General features: G+C 44.4%; 1 protein-coding gene across 2 annotated transcripts in view; it reads right to left on the bottom strand.

The window, feature by feature from the left end:
• GTF2A2 (general transcription factor IIA subunit 2) overlaps positions 1-20,536 on the bottom strand; it is a 273,573-nt gene that overhangs the window by 200,945 nt on the left and 52,092 nt on the right. For both annotated transcript variants that reach the window (XR_011279783.1, XM_069624342.1), the window contains exon 2: positions 19,478-19,616. Coding sequence is in view for 1 of the 2 variants with exons in the window: in XM_069624342.1 (XP_069480443.1) it covers positions 19,478-19,549 (72 nt within the window). In the remaining variant the exon portion in view is untranslated. The remainder of the gene's footprint in view (positions 1-19,477; positions 19,617-20,536) is intronic.

Genomic DNA, 20,536 nt, shown 5'->3' with positions numbered 1-20,536 from the left:
ACATCCCTGTTCTTCTAAAACCATCAAGTACCACAATGTCACCCTCGCTCCGGCCCTTGTTGATTTTTGCAACCACTCCTTTGCCTCAGGATCCTTCCCCCTCCCTCTGAAGCACTCCCTTGTGCATCCTCCTCGAGAAACCCATAGCAGATCCTTGTCCAGCTAACTATCGCCCAATTTCCAATACTCCCTTTCGAAACAAACACCTGGAAAAGTTGGCCATCTCTCAGCTTACCCTTCATTCCAATTCTGTTGGCTGTCTCCATGACCACCAGTCTGGCTTCAGAGCTGCAAGAAGCACGGAAACAGAAGCACGGAAACAGCTCTACTGAACATCCGTGAAGATCTGCTCTCCAACCTTGACTAACATTCCATCTGTCCTCATCCTCCTTGATCTCTCTTCTGCCTTTGACACAGTCAACCATACCAACCTGCCCAACCGTCTCTGTGAAAACATTGGCATCACTGATCAGGCTCTGGCCTGGCTGACCTCTTTCCTCTCAGATTGACCCTCCCAGGTCCAACTTGGGTCCTTCCTTTCATCCATCTTCCCCTCTACCTGTGGTGTTCCCCATGGGTCTAACCTCTCACCCTGGCTTTTCAACCAATACCTGGGAACTCTCGCCCACTGCATGGCCACTTTCTTTTCAGATTTCCAGTGCTATGCTCAACTCTTTCAGGCTGCCCTCTGCCACCTCCTCTCATCTCTGATTGCCTAACTGCCATTCAAGATTGGTGTGCCGCAAATGATCTTTGTCTGAATGCCAGCAAGACAGAGATCCTCCTCATCGGCACACCTTCACCATCCTTTCCCCTCTCTGGCCGGCCTCCCTTGGCCCTCCTCCTACCCCCACCTGCGAGGCTAAGAACCTCGAGGTCATCTTTGACTCCACCCTTTCCTTCTCTGCCCACCTCTGAGGTCTCTAAAAAGTCAAACTTCCTACTGTGCCTCCTCAGAGGTACTCTGCCTTTCCTCTCCTTCCCCCAGAAGCTCATGGTATCCCAGCTCTGGTTCTCTCTAAATTGGACTATTGGAACAGCCTCTTTCTAAATCTACCTGCCTCTACTCTCCGCCCTCTGCAACTAATTTAGAACAGGACTGAGAGACTGGTCCTTAGCCTGAAGCCTGAGATCGTATCTCCAGCTCTGAAATCTCTCCATTGGCTCCCAGTGGATGCAAGGATTAAATTCAAAACCCTCGGCATTGTCCACAAGGCTTTGAGGCCTGGGTCCAAAATACTTCAGCTATCCCTCAACAAATCCCTCCGCTCTCTACTCTACCTCCAACTCCCTCAGGGTCAATCGTTTTTCAAAGAAACGAGCGGGGGTGAGAGTGTAGATCTCAGTCTTCGGCTGGGGCCTCCCTCTGGAACAGCCTCCCTGCCACTCAAACTTGAGAACCATCTCCAGTTCCAGAAGAACCTCAAGACCTTCCCCTTTTCTTCTGCCTTCGCTCCCCCTCTTCCCCTGCTGATCTGTTCTCTTGGCACCGTGCACCTGGCCACCCTCTGGGCCCACGTACCTGCTCACCCCGCCACCCTTCCGCACTGCCTCCAGGCCACCCCTTGCACTGGGGGTCTGCATCTGTACCCATACAGCCACCCCTTTTTCTTCCTGCACTTATCAGACCTACCCTGTCTGCTGCCTTAAACCTAGCACTTGCAAACTTCTGGCTGCACTACCACTGTTTGTTGCCTTTATTATTTGCTATTTATCTGTTTCTCCTTCGCTTCGCACTTTCCACTTCTCCCCCCTTCCATGAACTTTTCCCCTCCCATGCACTTGTGCCTTCTCAATGTCACATGTCACAGGGCCTAGTAAGATCGCCGTTTTGTTCTCCTTGTTCCCCTCCCTTGCCCCGTCGCCCTCTGAACCACTTGTGTATGAGCGCGATAGAAATAAAATATCAATACTAGACCGCCGCCCCTGGGATAACCCTTCACTTGTGGCTAGGAATGGGCTCAACTTGGAAGTTGTGGCCCTGTCAGGCACCCCATCTGCAATGTCTTTATAACTTGAGGAAAGGTCATGTGTTAGTAATCAAATTTGTTAAGGCAAAGCAACAGGGATATCGTTAATAGGTGGGCTGTTATTTCATGGCGAGGATAGGTGTGTGGTGTTTGTGTGTATGCCCACTACAGGTTTACATGTTGTCATACAAATCGGTGCTAGATAGTTAAACGCCCATTGGCATGCGATAGAGAAGAATCAGTACATGTTCAGATAGAATTCTGAAAAGGTTAGTCCAAGATAGTGCCTAGAATGCTTGGGGAGCTAGAAAATCTAACACCAGAAGTGGTATCCAGAAGAGTCTGCAAGTGTTGGAAGTAGTATTTCACTAACAAAATAGCATTTGAGGCACAGCCATTCTGTGCACTACCTTGCATGTTTTTAATAATGAAGTGACTGAGCAACCTTACATCACCTCAGCTGTATGTACAACCACATTTTTCGTCTTAGTTTCCTGCTGCCAGTTTTGTTACAATAAGAGGAAAACTACATTAATACCAGTGCCCTCCAGATCAGATATATATCAGTTGTTTGTTTTGCTGGAAAATCGACAAAGAGAAAAAGGTAGTCTCCAACATGTATTAAATGATTTATTGGAAGTGAAGAGAAATGCCATAGTGCGAGTTTTAGAATACTTAGTATGCAGTTTTAGAGGAATATTGAAGGCTGGAAAATAATAGCCATGAGCCTACAAAAGTCCACTAAGAAAATTATGGTTAATATTTGCCATAATATTTGTGCAGGAAGCGCAAAAGAGGTGGCCTCTATATCAAACTGCTCACAAACATTGTAAATGCCAACTTTGACGTCGCCGGCATCAGATTATTGGGCAAGGCCATCCACTTGATGCCAATAGATTGAACAGGTCTGAACTGCTCCTGAAAACGTGGCAGAAGTCGTAAGAGGGGAGGCGTTCTACACCTCTCCGGAGGAAGATGCAACCGGAAAGACGCCATCACCGCCACATTTTATCCTGTACTGTTACAGATTAGGTACATGGGCATAAAGGAAGGTCCAATCCCTGGAGATAAAGTGATCTACTGTTCTAGAGAAGGTGGGAATAGTGCACTGGAAGGCCTCTTCAGTGTCTTTCAATGTCATGTGGTCATTTTTCTGGAGCACGTTTAAGGAGCTCATGAGGATGTGAGGGGTTACAGAGTTGGGAATGGGATAATGCTAGGATACTTAGTCTTGCAAGACTCACTGTAATAAACCACTTTTGCTCATCTCACTGCTCAAAATTAGACAATTCTTTTTTGACAGTAACAAGAGGCTGAGCAGTGATCTCCAGGAGACAAACTGTCTTTAGTCAAGTGGAAAAGGGCAGATTTAGACCAGAACACATGTAATCTAGAGAATTACTCAAATTGCTCCACCTGCCCTGTCACGGGGAAGATCATTTAAAAAAAACATAGCAAAATATCTTGGTTAGGACACTTTTTCTGAAGTCCATCTAAGGGCTTAGTAAAGCCATTAAACTGAGGCAGAACAAGACTCCGCTCTTAGTGTAAGGCTGTACCACCCGAGATCAGGGTAGCGTAGACAGAGCAGCCAGACTAAGAGGGCTGTAGAATCAGTACAAGGAAAATGTAATACACATATGGTCCAAAGAAACAGACACTATGTATTGTAAAAATGAATGGTTTATTTAAATACAAGTAGGCCCAGATACATCATGGGGGAGGGGGGGAGAATAAGCACCATCACAATATATATAACCACATTTGGAAAAAACAACACTATGCTTGATGGTGCACAGACCAAAGCATATAACCCAATGTGGAACACCAAACAGAAGTCTGACCTTTATACACATTCAGAATTGGGCACACCTATTTTTGGGGGAGTAAAACCATACATTACTTTCAGATTACTTTACAGTAATACAAGGGTGGTATACCTTAACAGTTGTACCGTGACACTCAGCAAGAAATCACATAGTAAGTCAACTGACAATATACTTTTCAGAATAGTAAAACACATTCTAGGAACCATAAAACACCTCTGATTCTGGATAACACAGTTATGCTCCCAGAAAGTAAAACCTATGAACTTTTGTCAGGAACTATCATCAACCTAAATGGTAAGTAAGACCTACGCAGACTTATTCCGGCAGACTAACAGCAAGTCAGGGGAAGCAAGACCCAACTGAGGACACTCATACAATTATCCCAACAGGAATAATAGTGAAAACAACAACATTACTTTAGGGAAGAGGGGAACCCAATTCACAGGAGTAAGTTAACCCTTTACCTACAAAACAGTTTAAGGGCAGTAAGACGGAATACTTATTTAGGAAGGCACACAGCATATTTAAAGATAAGTAAATCCGATATATACACCTTTTTCAGAATGGCAGAACATATCTAAGGCAAGTAATATATTTTTGTAACTATTCACTCAGAGTTTAAAGTTACCAAATAACTGATTCACAAGTAACATTTGCAACACTTGTTTTACTTTTCAAAGCAGACTGCTTAAAATATCCATCCCTTCACAATTCTAGTACAGGAGTTCTCTCAGGGCAGAAGGTCCCTAATGGTCAAGAAGCTAGTTGTAGGCAAAGTTCATAGTTCACGAGGAAGACCGTTCAAACAGGTAAGGAGTTAGTTGAGGGTACGGGGACTTCAGAGAAGACAACCTAGAAGGATTCCAGCAGTGGGCCTGGATGAACTGGACGAGAGACCTCCCAATCACAGAAAACACCCCAAAACTACATAGGAATCACAAGAGACTTGAGGCAAGTAAATAACCAAGCCGGCACAGAACATTTGCAGCAAGAGGACTTCAGGATCTGCAGCCAAAAGCCTTGTTGTTGAATTCCTTCATCAAAAAGACAGAAGACAGGACACTGGAAGGACTTTTGCAGCAAGGATCACAGGTAAGGCTCTAGGCAAGGTTTTCCTCGCGGCTGGATGCTGCTTTGTGGATTTGGTGCCTTTTTCTGTATCACAGAATTCAGAATATCCGTGGCCTGATTCTCGTGGTTTGCAAGGTGCAGCACTCTGGTGAGGGGACTTTGCAGACTCTATTCACGTCCCTGGAGGTCCAGCAGGATGCCCACAAAGTTTCAGCAAGATTAGAATTCTGAAGACCGCACAAAGCACAATGGCTCGAGGTCCCAGAATATTGCAGCCCCGCAGGTTCGCAGCATGGAATGGCTCAAAATGCAGGTCTTGAGTCTAGAGAGTCTCAGCAGGCTCTGGGTCAGGCTTCGTCATTTTCAGAGTCCCCAGGTTCATTGGGAGGAAGGGCTACAGCAGGCTCTGGTTACACAGCAGGCTTTCCGGTTGCTAGAAATCATCTCAGCCGCGTTGCCTTCATCATCCCCTTTGGTTTTGGTTCCAGTGGTCAACTACCTATTCAGCTTCCAGGAGCTGACTTTTAGAAAGGAACCCAGCCAATCAAACAGCCATGGAACATGCAAACTTGGGGGCTGGCAGTCCAGCCACCCAGTACAAACTGGAAGATCAAGGGCTGCAGAGTTGGACTCCTCCCACACTTCCTGCCCAAGCTCCAGTGTCTGAAGGTAGGGAGTCCACAGGAAGATTAAAAAAAAAAAAAAAAAAAAAAAATCACAATGGAATTTCCCACCCTGGATGTAAGGGGAAGGAACAAGAAAGGATAAGAAACGCTAAAAATTGTGAAAAAAGAAGACAGGTCCATTTTGATAAAACAGGGCTGTGCAAACAGCCAGCAGTAAAGTTGCACCAAATTAATAAAAAGGTTCACTGCCACCAGCCATTAAAAAAGGTAATTTTGTCCTTGTAACATGAATTTTACATTTGAAAGGGGATACTCAGCATCTCCCCAGCACGCCACATAGAAAATTGTTCTACAAACACCTATCACAAGTCCCGATTGACTGTTCCTCCCTAAAGCAGGTCGCTAAAGGTTTCATGGCAAGCACAAACATAAGGTGGGACTTAACTCTCCTCCTCCCCCCCCCCCCCCCAATCCCCATCCCCATCTGGTCAACTCCTGCAATTGACAAACCACAACACTAACAGAGTACAACAACTGAATTGCATGTAAGTAGTAACCATGGAATCCTAGTCTCCTCAGGACAGCAAGCAACGTAGGTACATGAATGTGTGCAGTGGCCGCACACTCCAAGAGCTTGGCCATTAAAAGGTAAGGAGGCCTTCAATGAGCTTTCTTGATTAGAGGGAGGATGAGAGCATCTTTAGTATCTGGCAAGATCTAGAGTATGTGCAGGAGAGGGGGGGGGGGGGGGGTTAAAGGGGATTTCTTGTATATGTTATGCAACAGGATCAGTAGCCTCATGTCAAGAAGTGAGGGGACCACTCTTCGCATGGGGTGGGTTGGCCTATTGGTGTGGAAATTAGAGCCAGTCCTACCCCAGAGGGGGAAGGTGGCAGTTGGGAGGGCCCCAGTCCCTATTCTGTCCCTATGTGCCCTTGTGACATACTATAGTACCACTCCTGATCACCCCATAAATCTGTTGCCAATGCTAGCCAGTCTTTTTCCATGAGAACTACAATAACCACCAGCCTTAGTGGTGGCCTGGAGAAAGAACAGCCCATCAGAACCGTTCAAGGGACAATGTCAGTGCACCACAACCGGCAGTTTAACATCAGAGAATCGCAGTGCAATAAAGAATAAGCTCCCCACAGCACCAAAACTCACTTGCACCAGAGACATGGAGCCACGCGATTAAACAGACTAATCAGCCGCTACCACTGCTTACTGGTGACCGAGCGGCTCTTTAACAGAAGCCACCACATAACGGACTTTGACTCCCAAATGAACTGGAACTCTGATTGTAGTAGGCCGCCATTAACTATACGCATTAGATCTGCACAAGATAAAGGGTGGGGCTTGTGCCCCCGAAATATACTTGAGGTTTGTAAGAATTGGCCAGGGATGGAGTGGGCTGACCAATGGCGGCAGGGCATGGGGAGAAAAGAGGCATCCGTAAATAGGAAGGTGTTGGGGTGGTCAGGAAAGGTGCAACTCAACAAAGGGAGGAGGTATTTGATGCTAAACAGTTATTGAAACTGAGTTATGCCCAAGCACTGTATTTTAACACGAAAGAGGAGAAGTGGGGCTAGGGGGATTTATCACCCATAGGACTTGTGGTCGGAGTAGCCGCTACAATGCTTTCAAGTGATTAGGTATTCTGAAGGTATCTCTACTAAGGGGCGAGCAGAGGTTATTAGTTACTACTGGTCACCTTCTAAAAAAAAGAAAACAAATGACTGTTCTGCAGGTAGTGGTGGAGGCAACAGCCCTCCAGATAAGGTGCGCATGAGGCCTTTTTACGCACATAAATCTTGTCAATACAGCCCTTTTAATTCTTTGCGTACCACTTGCACAGGCAATTTATGGCAGCACCCCCATATATCATGGAGCTCAATGGGGAGAGCCTTGCTAGCAGCAGCTTGCAAATGCACAACAGTTCCTTGAAAGAAGCAACTCGGATGAGTATTGGTCTGTTTAATTGTTTTAACACTTCTGTTAAGGATTCTCACAAGATAATACTCCGAGTTATGTAAAAGGGAATTTGTGTTTTGTTCACTTTGTTCAATTGCCTGCATTTTGTAGGTTACAGTGTTATTAAAGCATCTTGAATCACAAAAATGCTTTTCACTTTGCTTTAGGACAGGTAGTATTGCGTAAAATGAAAATGGTCTTAAACTAGGACTGCATTTCTGCTCAGTTGGCTTCAATAGAAGCAGCGCAGTTGCAGCAGCATGGGCATTTCATACTACGTTTTCTTTTAATCATAGGAGCACACCAATTGCATAGCTAGGCATGTGGTCTGAACTTTAGCTCCCTTTCTGACCAGCCACGGTATAATGGATACAGGTAGAAGCAGTGCTGTACATACTTTCAGTGGAACAGATTGTACCTGTACCTCAACTGGACCGCTATATATTCCAACTGAGCTCCTATACCGTACGCATGTCATGCCACAAGGCCAAATTTTCAAAGCAGGTCTGATTGCATCATGCCCACATTTCTTTGCAGGACTGCTATGTTATGGGACAGAACCTGAATTTCTTTTTTTCATTTTAATAGATAAAACAATCTTCAACCCAAATACAGATGTCCAAGAGGACTAGGAACACGAAAAATAAAGCATTGAGATACTGCTGGTAACAAAACATAATATGCAATATGTGTTTGATAAACAATTTAGTTAAATGGAACAGATATAGTGCTGAATATTGCAGCTAAAATTGCAACAATGAATTCTGCATTGGTGGTAGATAGTAAGGGGAGGACAGACAAGAGACCAAGGGGGAGGATGTGGGAGGGAGGGGGAAGATATATAAAAGGGGATATAACAGAGTATCATAAGAATATTGGTTGTGGTATCAGACATAACCTATAGATATATCTAGTAGCAGAACCAGCATAGAAGTAAATATTCATGTAAAGGTTCAAATACCATGTACAGTAATATTAAAGTAGTCCAGATAACTAATAAAAAACAATTTAGCGTTAAATTTAGGAATAAAATGTAGATTGTTTGCCATGCATAGTTCCATCCTCTGTATGTGGTAGATGTTGTTCCACCATCCTCTGACAGATAGGGAGCTGAAGTCTTGCCAATTGGCAGTAATACTTTTCAATGCAATAATGATAAATGGATCATAAAGTTTGGCCGAATTGGGTGGAAAGTTGGTCGTAATTGCAAGGCTACCTTAAAAAAAACAAAAAACATTTTAAAAAGATAGTGGGATATCCACACTGAAAATGAGTTTAAGGTATTTCCAAATGTCCTTTCAAAACCTTAAAGTAAGAGGGCAATTGAAAAACATGTTCATAAGAGGCCAGAGCAAAACCACACAACAAACATTTATTACAATCAATCTTAGATTTAGCTAATTTAACAGGAGTAATAAACGCTCTGAATAAAGAAAAAATGTTGTGTGACGTTAGCTGATACAGAAATATATTTAATTCTGGAAAAGAGAAGGGTCCATGTGTGGTCATTAAAAGTGAAGCCAAAGTCATTTCCCCCCTCCCCCCATTTTAGACGCACAGAACAAAATTCAGATGTTGAAGCGAGAATGCTATAAAATTTAGAAGCTCCGACATCTGATGTCATGGTAAAAAGCAGTAGACTGAAAGCGTCCGGTGAGAGAATGTTATTTGAAAAGTGAAAGAGGGCATCAAGGCAAGAATTAACCAAACTGTTATAAAAGTTAAGTTCTATATTAGAAATGGGATATTGATGAAGAGAATGGAGGGGCCAAGAACAATTTGTTGAATCATGGTCTCTGATATAGAGCCCTATTATTGATAATATTCTTGTTGTGCCATAGATGGGGGGGTGAGGCATTTATTGTGAGTTTTGGTCTGAGGAAAAAGATTTCCCAGGCATGCAAACCAACATCGAGACAGAAAAGCAGAGTGATATAGTCTAAAATCTGGAAACCTAACCCCCCCACCCATAATATAAGGCCCTTTCAACTTGGCCAATGCGATCCTTTTACTTTTTCCTACACCCCAGAGGAAGTTAAGCACAATGGAATAGATAGATTTAAAAGAGGAAGAGGGACAGAAAGGAGTTGTAAAGAATATAAAACGATAGGAGAAAGCATCATTTTGATGGTATCTAATCGTCCCAACAGGAGAGAGTGGGGGGACCATCTAGAAGTCAGATCTTTGAGTTTGTCTGATAATATCTCGGTATGGAGTTTGATAGTGTCATAGATAGTAAATATTTGATAGCGACATTGCACCATTTAAAGCCATAAGTTTCAATGTCATGTTTGAGACAATAAGGATTTAGGGGCATCATTTCCGACTTATCTTTAATTTATATCCAGATACTTGGCCGAATTAAAGTGTCATTTAAATCTGGGAGGTGTAGTTTGGGATTTTTAATATGAATTAGGATTATCGGCATATGCAGCAATTTTAATATGAGAAGCTCCAGAGATATTTGTATTCAATCTAATAAATTCTATTAAAGGCTTGAATGAGAGAATATACAGGATTGGGGAGAGAGGGCAATCATGTCGAGTACCCCCCCCCATCCCATCCCATTTCTCCCCCATCCCCCCCCGCATTTCCCCCCCTCCCAATTATCCCCCCCATTCCCCCAACCCCCGAGAGAGGGCAATCATGGCGAGTACCCCTCCCCCATCATTCCCCCCCCCATCCCATCCTTCCCCCCCCCATCCCTCCCCATCGACATTCGTAAGGGATATGGGCCGATAATTACTGGGAAGTTTAGGGTCCTTGTTAGATTTGGGGAAGAGTACAAGTAGGGCTTCAGAGAATGAACCGGATGAAGTTTGAGATGTAAAGTAGAATAGATTTTTAAGTTTGGGAATAAGGGACTGAGATAGGCTTCATAAAATTTGGTGGATAGGCAGTCTGGACCAGGGGAACTTTACTCTGCCCAAACCCTTGATAGCTCGGCTGATCTCTAGAGAAGATATATCTTAATCCAAGTGGGAGAGATCAGTTTGAGGATAAGATCTGTTATTTTTTTGAGAAATGAGACAATGTCATGAGGAATAGTGTTATCTGGGGTATATAGATTTGCATACATTTTTTGAAGTAGTTTAATATATCAGGGTGATTGCATTTTACCATATGTGTCCTTGATGTGGGATATATAGAATTTTTCTTTTGTTTTCAAATAGGAAGCTAGTGCTTTACCGGCTTTATTGGATGCAATACATTTTTGTCTTATATTTGAGAAGGGTCCCTGCAGCTAGATCGGTAACTTCATTATTAATTTTTTTGCGCAAGGCCATGACCTGACAGAGATTAGCTGGGTTAGAGTTGTGGTACTAATGTTGCTCAGCTACAGTGAGTAAGGAGTAAAGATCTACACGTTTTTTTTCATAAAGCTTTTTTTTGCCGGAGAAAGCCATGATGTGGCCGCTTACCGCAGTGTTGAATGCATCCCAACATTCAACCGAGGTGTCACAATCATGGTCGATCTAGAATTGTAGAGCAAAAGATTTAACGGATAGAACAAACTGTGAATCTTGCAATAGGCAATTAAGTTTCCAGCGAGATGAGCGTTTGTTAATATCTGAAAAACTAAAAGAGTTACATACAGGTGAGTGGTCAGAGATTATTATGTTGGCCATCTTGGAGTCGACAATGGAGCCAGTGAAGGTTTTAGATGCGAAAATATAAAGAGACGAGAGTGTTGTGTGGGGGCGAGTGAAACGTATAATCGAATGGAGTTGGATGGGAGTCGCCAAGTATCAATAAGGCCAGTTTCAGCGAGACACCCTAAAAAGGATCTGTGAGATTTATTAGTTTTGAACATAAAATTTACAGTCAAGGAAAGGGGTCAACAACCTGATTGGTAAAGTTGTTTGAGTATCAATTGTTTGATAGAGATTCAAAAATTGGGTTCAGGTACAGTAGGACCATAAACATACAGAGTGGAAACATTTGTAGATTTGATCAGAAGTTTCACCCATGCCCATCTACGATTGGTGTTGGCACCCTGATCCAGAATTTTGTAAGGTAGTTTCTTACTAATGAAAATGGCAACTCCGTTTTTCTTGGCAACAGCACGGCTAGATACAATATCTTTAACCCAAAAGGATCTAAATTTCATTGCTTCCCTGCTCCATAGGTGTGTCTTTGTATGCAGGAGGGTTGAATTTGTTAAGGTGAAAAATAAATTTCACATCTTTTGATAGGGTTATTGCTGCCTTTGATGTTCAATGAAGCACATTTAAAAATCATCTATAACACTTGCATAATTACAGATGTGGAATATAAAACCATAGTAAATTCCAAGGTACATTGTAATAGAGATAGGTCTATATACTCTGATTTCGTAAAGAGGACAAATACGGTAGATACATCAGGGAAGGGAGTAGGGAGACTGATCATGGACTGTATATACAAGAACAAAACCAAAAAACTGAAAGATCAGGCTAGGATAGAGCGAAGAAAAAAAAAGGGAAGAAAATTACGATAGGGATAGGGAATGCCTGTTGAGTCGTACTAAGAGGAAGAAGAACGACCCACAATTAAACAGACGTAGCAACAGCACCCATCACACTATCTTATGGTAGAAAAATAATGACTGCATTAAGTGAGTGAAATCAAACCAGTGCAAAAGTCAAACATTCATGTTATGGAAGAGGTATATAGCCGGTGAGGCAGTATCCATGCCTTCAGCTTTGATGGAACGAATAAAGGCCCTTAGGTCAGCAGGATCATCAAACATTGCAGAGCGACCCTCGTGAGTTATTCTGAAAGAGCATGGGCGGTATAGCCCATCGCGAATATTGAGCTGCTTCAGGACTGGGTGAAAAGATGGGAATAACTTTCTGCACTGGGCCGTGCTTTTGGCCACATCTTGAGATGAATAGTTTTATTACCATGCAATGTAAGGGATTTGCGCTCCTTAACAGTAGATAAAATGAGCTGAAGCTGGGAATACTGAAGCAGAAAAAAATAAGTGTTCTTGGGGTGGGGGGGATGAGAAGAAGGGGAGGTTAAAGGTGGACCGATACGATGAGCCCGCTGTATAATGAGAGCAATGTCTGGAGATAGAAGTAAAGCTGGTAACATTTTTGTAGAAAACCTATGGTGTTAGCTCCCTCCGGCAGACCAGAAATACTACTACGATTTTCTAAGTCCTCGTTGTGCTTCTGAAGATCTTTAATAGACTTCAAGTTGCGCCACTCTAGGGGATATATCTTCCACAAGACCAACTCTTCTTTCCACTCCCTCCATTCTGTTGTCGAAGCCAATCCATCAGTCTTCCAATTGTTGTAGTTTAAGGTTCATGGTCTCCATGAAAGGTTTGAGTGCTCCGATTTCTGATAAGATAACCTCGATTGCAGGGTCAGAGATACTTAGTGGAGGTGGCGAGTCACTGGTTTGTTGACGTGGTATTGGATTCTTTTGCAGTGGATGCACTTTCAGTATTTTTGTTAGTGGCCATTCTTGCAACGGAAGGTGACTGAATAGTATACCACGTAGAGACTTGTAGTGTCAAGGTATTGGCGCTTAAAGGCCACTCAATGTGTATAAGCGGGGAGGGTGAGAAAGTACAAAAGATCGCCTTATTGTTTGCAATTATATCCATATTATTTGGCTGCCCATCATCCACTAATGGAGATCAAAAGGAAAGGACAGATAATAAGGAGCAAACTATAGATCGAGATGAATAGTATAGCACCACTGAATAAAACATTGCAGTAAAGCTCAAAGCGCCATCACATTTATGACGAGAAAAAAATTCAATATAGTTCTTAAATGTTCAGCAAAAGATCACCAGAATCAAAATAAATTCAGTAGTACTTGTAGAAGGCGGCAACTTTTGAATCCCGAATACTCAGCCATATAATTATCTGATTTATTCTTCTGGCATGCAAGCATCCAGTGACTTATTTAAACAGAAACTTTGTTAAATGATCACAAAGCACAAGATTTAACTTCCAGTATGATTCATAAATTAAGACGTGGAGGGGGAGGAAAACGTTGAGGTGCCAATTCTATGTGATCGAGCGTTGTGAGGAGGGATGGTGCTTTTACTGTATTTTTGTATTAATGTAAAGCACCAGTTTTCTTGTATTCACGGAAGCGTTGGGCAGAGAGAAAAAAAAGAAAAGAAACTGGTCACTTTGAATGTCTCATGTAGTGGTCCATCACCAGAGATGTATCGCTGTAGTGGAGGAGTGACGAGGCTGATGCCGGCACGTCAGAGTAGGTGTGGCACCGTACGTCGCCTAACGAGAAGCGGATACCCAGGAGGCAACAGCCGGCGCAAGGACGCAGGACCACTAATTCGACTCCAGAAGGGCCGGAACGGCGCGAAAGCCTCAGTAGATGCCCACGGAGCCGGTCAAATTTAGTTGGAGCGAGAAAATGGTAGGCAAAAAGAAAAAGCACACTTAATGCATAAATTGTATTGAGGTGGGACGGAGCGGCTGGGCTAGTCGGCCATCTTCTTTGGCATTCGACCACGCCCCCAGTACCTGAATTTCTTAACAGAGCTGCTGTTAAAGTACAAACATGTGTTGGCATTTTCAGCAGCGACCTAAAGTACAGAGCAAGAAAAGTGTCTGGGCTCTTCCAACCAACCTCCGACAGTGTGAGAAGATGGCATTGCTGTCATATACTTAAACCCCTTCTACTCGGTCTTGCACGTTTCAAAACTTCTGGTTCTCCCATGTTTGATTACTGAGTCCCACTGCCAAAAATCTTGCACATTTCCAAACCTCATTATGAATCTCCGGACTAATGTAGGATAGTCCAAACAGCCTTAGAGCTTTTGACAAGCTATTTATGTCAGGTAAGCCTCACATGGAACTGCCAGTCCTCTAACCCTATGTGCCTTTCAGCGTCAGCCTGTTGGGAAAGACAGCTCGATGGGTCAATAACCCTGCTGCAGAGACTATTGTGTAACCTGTTGGTTCAAATTCTGTTAATAAGGGAGTTAATGAGTCTGCATCAGAGATATGCTTTTAAGATGCAGTTATCATTCAACTAACACAGTTACTTAACTTTTGACTTATCAAAAAGGACTACGAAAATGTTCAGTGAATCAGAACACACATTTCATCCGGGATGCTCTACTTGCAATGGCTCATAACACACAACTCCTCGGGGCTGCTAGATCAGCTCAAAAAATAATAAAAAAAATAAAGTCTTCCAAAAGCACATGAGTAATTTGTTGGCTGCGACGGCTCAGATGTAGAAAACGCACATCCCATGAGGACCATTATACTTGTAATGGCTCAGAACAGACCTCTCATTTGGGCTCCTATACTTGTAATGCATGGGTGCACAACATACGGCCCGCGGGCCAGTTGCGGCCCGCCATGCTCTTTTGTCCGGCCCGCGAGGCACAAAGACTTTCCTAATGGAGGGCGGCCCGCGGCCGCCCTCCATTAGGAAAGTCTTTGTTGTCTTCCGGGCCAGACAAAACACTGGCCGTCATTGGCTCAGCACACATGCACCACGTTGCTCCTACGAGCCACGTAGTGTGTGTGCTGACCCAATGGAGGGCCAGCACTACGGCTGGCGTGGTCCATAAGGCTTGATGCCGGAAGGCATTTCAGCCTTGGACCACGCCAGCCGTAGTACGATTCCAGCTTTCCTGCTTACCTGCCGCTTACCTGCCTGCCTTCCAGCACGTCTCCGGTAAGTGGTCTGTTTGCGTTTGTGTGTCGGGTCCGGAATGCATTTTATGTGTATGTTGAGATGCGGGGGTGGGCGGGGTTGGGGGTGTCGGATTTGTATGAATGTTTTGATTTGAATGTATTGTGTGTATGTTGAGGTGCGGAGGTGGGGGGTGTCGGATGTGTATGAATGTTGGAATTTGAATGCATTTTATGTGTATGTTGAGATGCGGGGGTTGGGGGGGGTGTCGGATGTGTATGAATGCTTGGATTTAAATGTATTTTGGGGTGGGGGGTTCGGGTCTGTATGGGTGCATGTGTGTGCTGAGTTGGGGGGGGTAGGGGTCCGGGTCTGTAAGGGTGCATGTGTGTGCTGAGTTGGGGGGTGGGGGGGTTCGGGTCTGTACGGGTGCATGTGTGTGTGCTGAGTTGGGGGGTTCGAGTCTGTATGGGTGCATGTGTGTGTGCTGAGTTGGGGGTGGGGGTCCGGGTCTGTAAGGGTGCATGTGTGTGTGCTGAGTTGGGGGGTGGGGGGTTCGGGTCTGTATGGGTGCATGTGTGTGTGCTGAGTTGGGGGTGGGGGTCCGGGTCTGTAAGGGTGCATGTGTGTGTGCTGAGTTGGGGGGGTTCGGGTCTGTACGGGTGCATGTGTGTGTGCTGAGTTGGGGGGTTCGAGTCTGTATGGGTGCATGTGTGTGCTGAGTTGGGGGGTGGGGGGTTCGGGTCTGTAAGGGTGCATGTGTGTGTGCTGAGTTGGTGGGTGGGGGGTTCGGGTCTGTATGGGTGCATGCTTGAGAGTGTGTTTGGGGTATAGTGTTTGGTTGGGGGTGAGGGGGCCATGGGGCATAGTGTTTGGTTGGGGGTGAGGGACAGGGGGCATAGTGTTTGGTTGGGGGTGAGGGACAGGGGGCATAGTGTTTGCTTGGTGGGTGAAGGACAGGGGGCATAGTGTTTGCTTGGTGGGTGAGGGACAGGGGGCATAGTGTTTGCTTGGTGGGTGAGGGACAGGGGGCATAGTGTTTGGTTGGGGGTGAGGGGGCCATGGGGCATAGTGTTTGGTTGGGGGTGAGGGACAGGGGGCATAGTGTTTGCTTGGGGGGTGAGGGACGGGGGCATAGTGTTTGGTTGGGGGTGGGGGCCATGGGGCATAGTGTTTGGTTGGGGGTGGGGGCCATGGGGCATAGTGTTTGGTTGGGGTGGGGGTCATGGGGCATAGTGTTTGGTTGGGGGCGAGGGGCCCATGGGGCATAGTGTTTGGTTGGGGGTTATGGGGGTGAGGGGGCCATGGGGCATAGTGTTTGGTTGGGGGTTATGGGGGTGAGGGACAGGGGGCATAGTGTTTGGTTGGGGGTGGGGGCCATGGGGCATGGTGTTTGGTTGGGGTGGGGGCCATGGGACATGGTGTTTGGTTGGGGGTGAGGGGCCCATGGGGCATAGTGTTTGGTTGGGGGTCAGGGGGGTGAGGGGGCCATGGGGCATAGTGTTTGGTTGGGGGTGAGGGACAGGGGGCATAGTGTTTGGTTGGGGATGGGAGCCATGGGGCATAGTGTTTGGTTGGGGGTGAGGGGACCATGGGGCATAGTGTTTGGTTGGGGATGGGAGCCATGGGGCATAGTGTTGCACTCCAAGAGTGAACTCAATAATAAAGCTAAAACAGGCACAGTTAGGAGATGTACATCCTTTGCTTTTTTGAGGAAACCTGACTCAACGAAGGCCATACTCCTCTTGGGTAACCCAAACAGCAAACTATAGCAGTCCAAAATAACGGAATGTCCAATCAAGGGTCAATAAAATATATATAATTTAATTAAATAGACGATATACAATAACTAAATCGAAATAAATGATAGCAATGGAAAATGTGTAGTACAAAATGTAAGTTTGAAATGCAATAAAAATCGTTACCCCTCAAAAACATCTTTTTCCATGTGTTTAATACAAATTGGGGGTTGAAAAAGCCTCCTGACATGTCCCGCCTACCGCCCCGCCCACTTTTACTTTTCGGCCCACTATAGCCCTCATGTAAGGTACTTTCGGCCCTCTGTCAAAATCAGTTGTGCACCCCTGTTGTAATGGCTCAGAAGAAGCACATCCCATGAGGACGGCTATACTTGTAATGGCTCAGAACAGACATCGTATCTGGGCTGCTGTACCTGTAATGGCTCAAAACACCCCTCATATGGGCTCTTGTACTTGTAATGGCATAAAGTGTTAGTAAAGAATGTGCATTCAAGCAAGTGCTGCATCTAGTCAGACAAACCTCCAACTATAATTCCCAGTCTAATGGCCAAATGAAAGTTTGCACACATAGAAGCACCCAATCATAGAACTGCACTAGATTTTTAAATAGATAAGGCATTTCCAGATTTTTGGATATTTATTGGTGCGATGTCAAAAGACAAACAGAAAAACAGGAGAGGAAGAGCAACTCTGAACCTAAGCAATACAGAAAAGCAAAATGGTGTGGCAGGAAAGAGGGGGGATGGCGAAGGACAGAGAACATACTAAACAATCCAAAACAGGAATTCGTGGATGAGAGCAATACGCTACCTGAGAGGGCAACAAAGAAAGAAAGTGTGGAGGGAAACTGAGCTATAGGACAAACACAAAAGGAGTGAGGGATAGAAGCGGGGCAAACAAGACATTTGGAGACAGTAAAATAAAAACAGATCAACAGCAGGTGGGAGAGATGGAAATAGAAAAGACTAGAGAAGGGCAGGCCAATAACATGAGACAGTGCAAGAAAGATAATCAAAAGAAGTAGCAACCACAACCAAGAAAATGAAAAAAAGATACCCAGAGTAATAACATGAGAGAGAAAAGGGAGTTACCGATACAACAAGATATAGGAGGGAAAAAGCAATAGAATGCAGAGATGGGAGAGGCAGAGAGAAACAGACCGCAAAATGTGGCATCGCAACACTAAGCGTGAAAGGCAGAGCATCAGAAAGTGAGAGACAGGGGAAACAGTTTAAAAGGGAAGGAGAGATGGAGCAAAAACATGGAGTGGCTGTCAAGCAAGTAGTGCCAGGCAGCAACAGTTGGCCCGAGAGGCAGAGAAGTGATGCTGGTAAAGTGAGGAATTTGATTTTTGAATCACCCGATGTAACTAGCTGGCATCTCTAAGAGTTTGTGCCCAGGTATCACGAAGATGAAGCTGGGTAGTTTGCATCTACAAGGTTCTTGTGTGGGAAGAAGGTTTTCAACAAGTGCAATAAATTATTTTGAACCATTTTGAAATACAGCTGTTTTGTCGCTTATGTTCGTTTTCGAACAAAGTTGAAATTTTACTCACAAATTGGATAGTTGTCATCATTTTGACTCTTTAGAAATTGGATTTACTCTCCAATTCCAAAAATTGGAATTGAAATTCACTCACTGCAAAATCCTATCTGGAGCACTGGGGGGTGGTGGGCAGAGTGTCCCATACAGCCCTGCCTTGTTGTACCTCTATTCCCTCGGCCGCGCTGATGGGCCACCTATCTAATAGTGGATAGAATAAGGAAAAATAGAGAAAAGCACTTTACTTTGTAATTTCTCAATATGTTGTATTTGATTATTGCTCCAATCACTATTTTCTGGTTTGTTAGTAGTCATGTTAACAGGTGATGCTCACATAAGAGTTTTGCTTAAAGAGGAGTTTGAGGGAAGAGAGATATCTAACAGTACTTATGCAAAATATATTAAGAGGCATAATGGGAGGGGCAGATAATAGACAGGGAGTATGGGCAGTGGAGAGGGACCGCAGGAGAGAAAGCAAGAAAACACAGCAAGGAAGAGAGGGGTGTGGAAGATCAGACAAGTGCCCAGAGTGACTGGAGGTCACCATCCAACTGAGACCCCAGATATGAGTGCTCCCTGAGGAAGTCTAGACACTTAAGGAGTTTGCCTTTAGACCATCAACTTTAGATCGATTTCTTTAGATAGTAGGAGTTCTCAACCACTAGCACCAGTCCAGGATCAAAGGAAGCCTGGGATAGGCGAGACTGCCCATCATTTGATTAGAGAGAAATGGCCAGTAGGAAATCCAAAAATAAACACATCTGGGAGTTGGTTTGTTCTTGAGCCAACATGCTAAGTATTTAGATCTTGTGAGTAAGCTGCCCGAATTCTGGATCCAACAAACTGGGTAAGAGTGTGATTGTGTAAGCCTGTGCGAGAGAAAATGGGAGTGAGAGCATCTTTGTGAGCATGAGACAGTAAAATTATTAGTAGTATTGTTGTAAGTGTTGTTTATTGTGGGAGTGGGCTATGTTTCTATGGAACTACAGTTTGTAGCAAAGGATACATAAACATGTTGCCGTATATGTAGGTTCTCTATGCCATTATACAATCGCATTAACTTTTCAATGATACAGCCACTTCATTCATACCTGTATTAGTTCATCTAGGCTCTCCTGAAGGCTGTTTCCCAAGGTGGTATTTCTGTACAGCTGATACGCCATGGTTTAATAGGAAATAAATGTGCTCAACATCCAGCGTTAACTGGTCTCCAAGACACTGCAATCTTAACTGAAACATTAAAATAAATGCACTTCAATCCAAAACAGTTGTGAATGCTGAATAGGAGTGTTTTATATTTATTTGTATGGATAGGAAACACAAATCAAATTCTGGAGAGTTCACAAACCTTGCTCAGAAATGCACAGCTTCAATAAAGTGACCAAATAGGAGTAAATAGGATAACATCAATTTGCATCAGCAGCAATATATCATGTTTTCCAATGGTAACTTTTACCTTGCAATAATATTTACATATAGGGGCAGAGCTTCAGCTAATAAAGACATTCAACCAAGATTTCACTTGCCAAATTCACCTGGAGAGCCTGTCATAAGGGCCCCCAATTAAAGAATCAAAGAATTTTTAAATTCAGAAAGATTGTTCCATTTATAAGTTAACACATTTTAGGAGAACCAATTGTTGTAGTCCAGAACCCTTGTAGATTTCCAGTAGCCAGACAAAGTAGCTGGACTGCCAACAGTAACTTGGATATTAATTAGTCTGATAGTTTAGGCCTAGGTTAAGTACTTTGAGGAACCCAAGGGCATACCCACATCTACTCCCCTTTGATCCTCTTCTCAGGTGGCTAGGGAAAGACCATTGCTTTTGAATCTTGTTCCTAGGGGTGGAGATGTGAGGGAGGATCCCCTGGGTGGAGGGACCTTGGAGTGGGGAAAAGGGTGTCTTGGGTGAGACAAGGTATCCCCCTTTCCCTTGTAACAATAAACGCTCCCTCCCCAACCCCTTCATAGTTAATTTCCAGTGATTTCCTCTTACTTCCACTCAGTCACACCACACTAGTACTGGACGAGGAAGAAGCAACTAGGAGTTGAACACACCAACATTCATTTTCACTACTCTGTACTGAGACGAGGAAGAGCCTTGAAGGATATTGCAAGGGTCAGGCATGTCCAGAAAATAGAAGTAATTG

This window comes from Ambystoma mexicanum, chromosome 11 (genome assembly GCF_040938575.1).
Source record: "Ambystoma mexicanum isolate Mex_15411 chromosome 11, UKY_AmexF1_1, whole genome shotgun sequence".
Classification (NCBI taxonomy): domain Eukaryota; kingdom Metazoa; phylum Chordata; class Amphibia; order Caudata; family Ambystomatidae; genus Ambystoma; species Ambystoma mexicanum.
The sequence above is the reverse complement of the archived record's forward strand: the minus strand, read 5'-3'. Positions and strand labels throughout refer to the sequence as shown.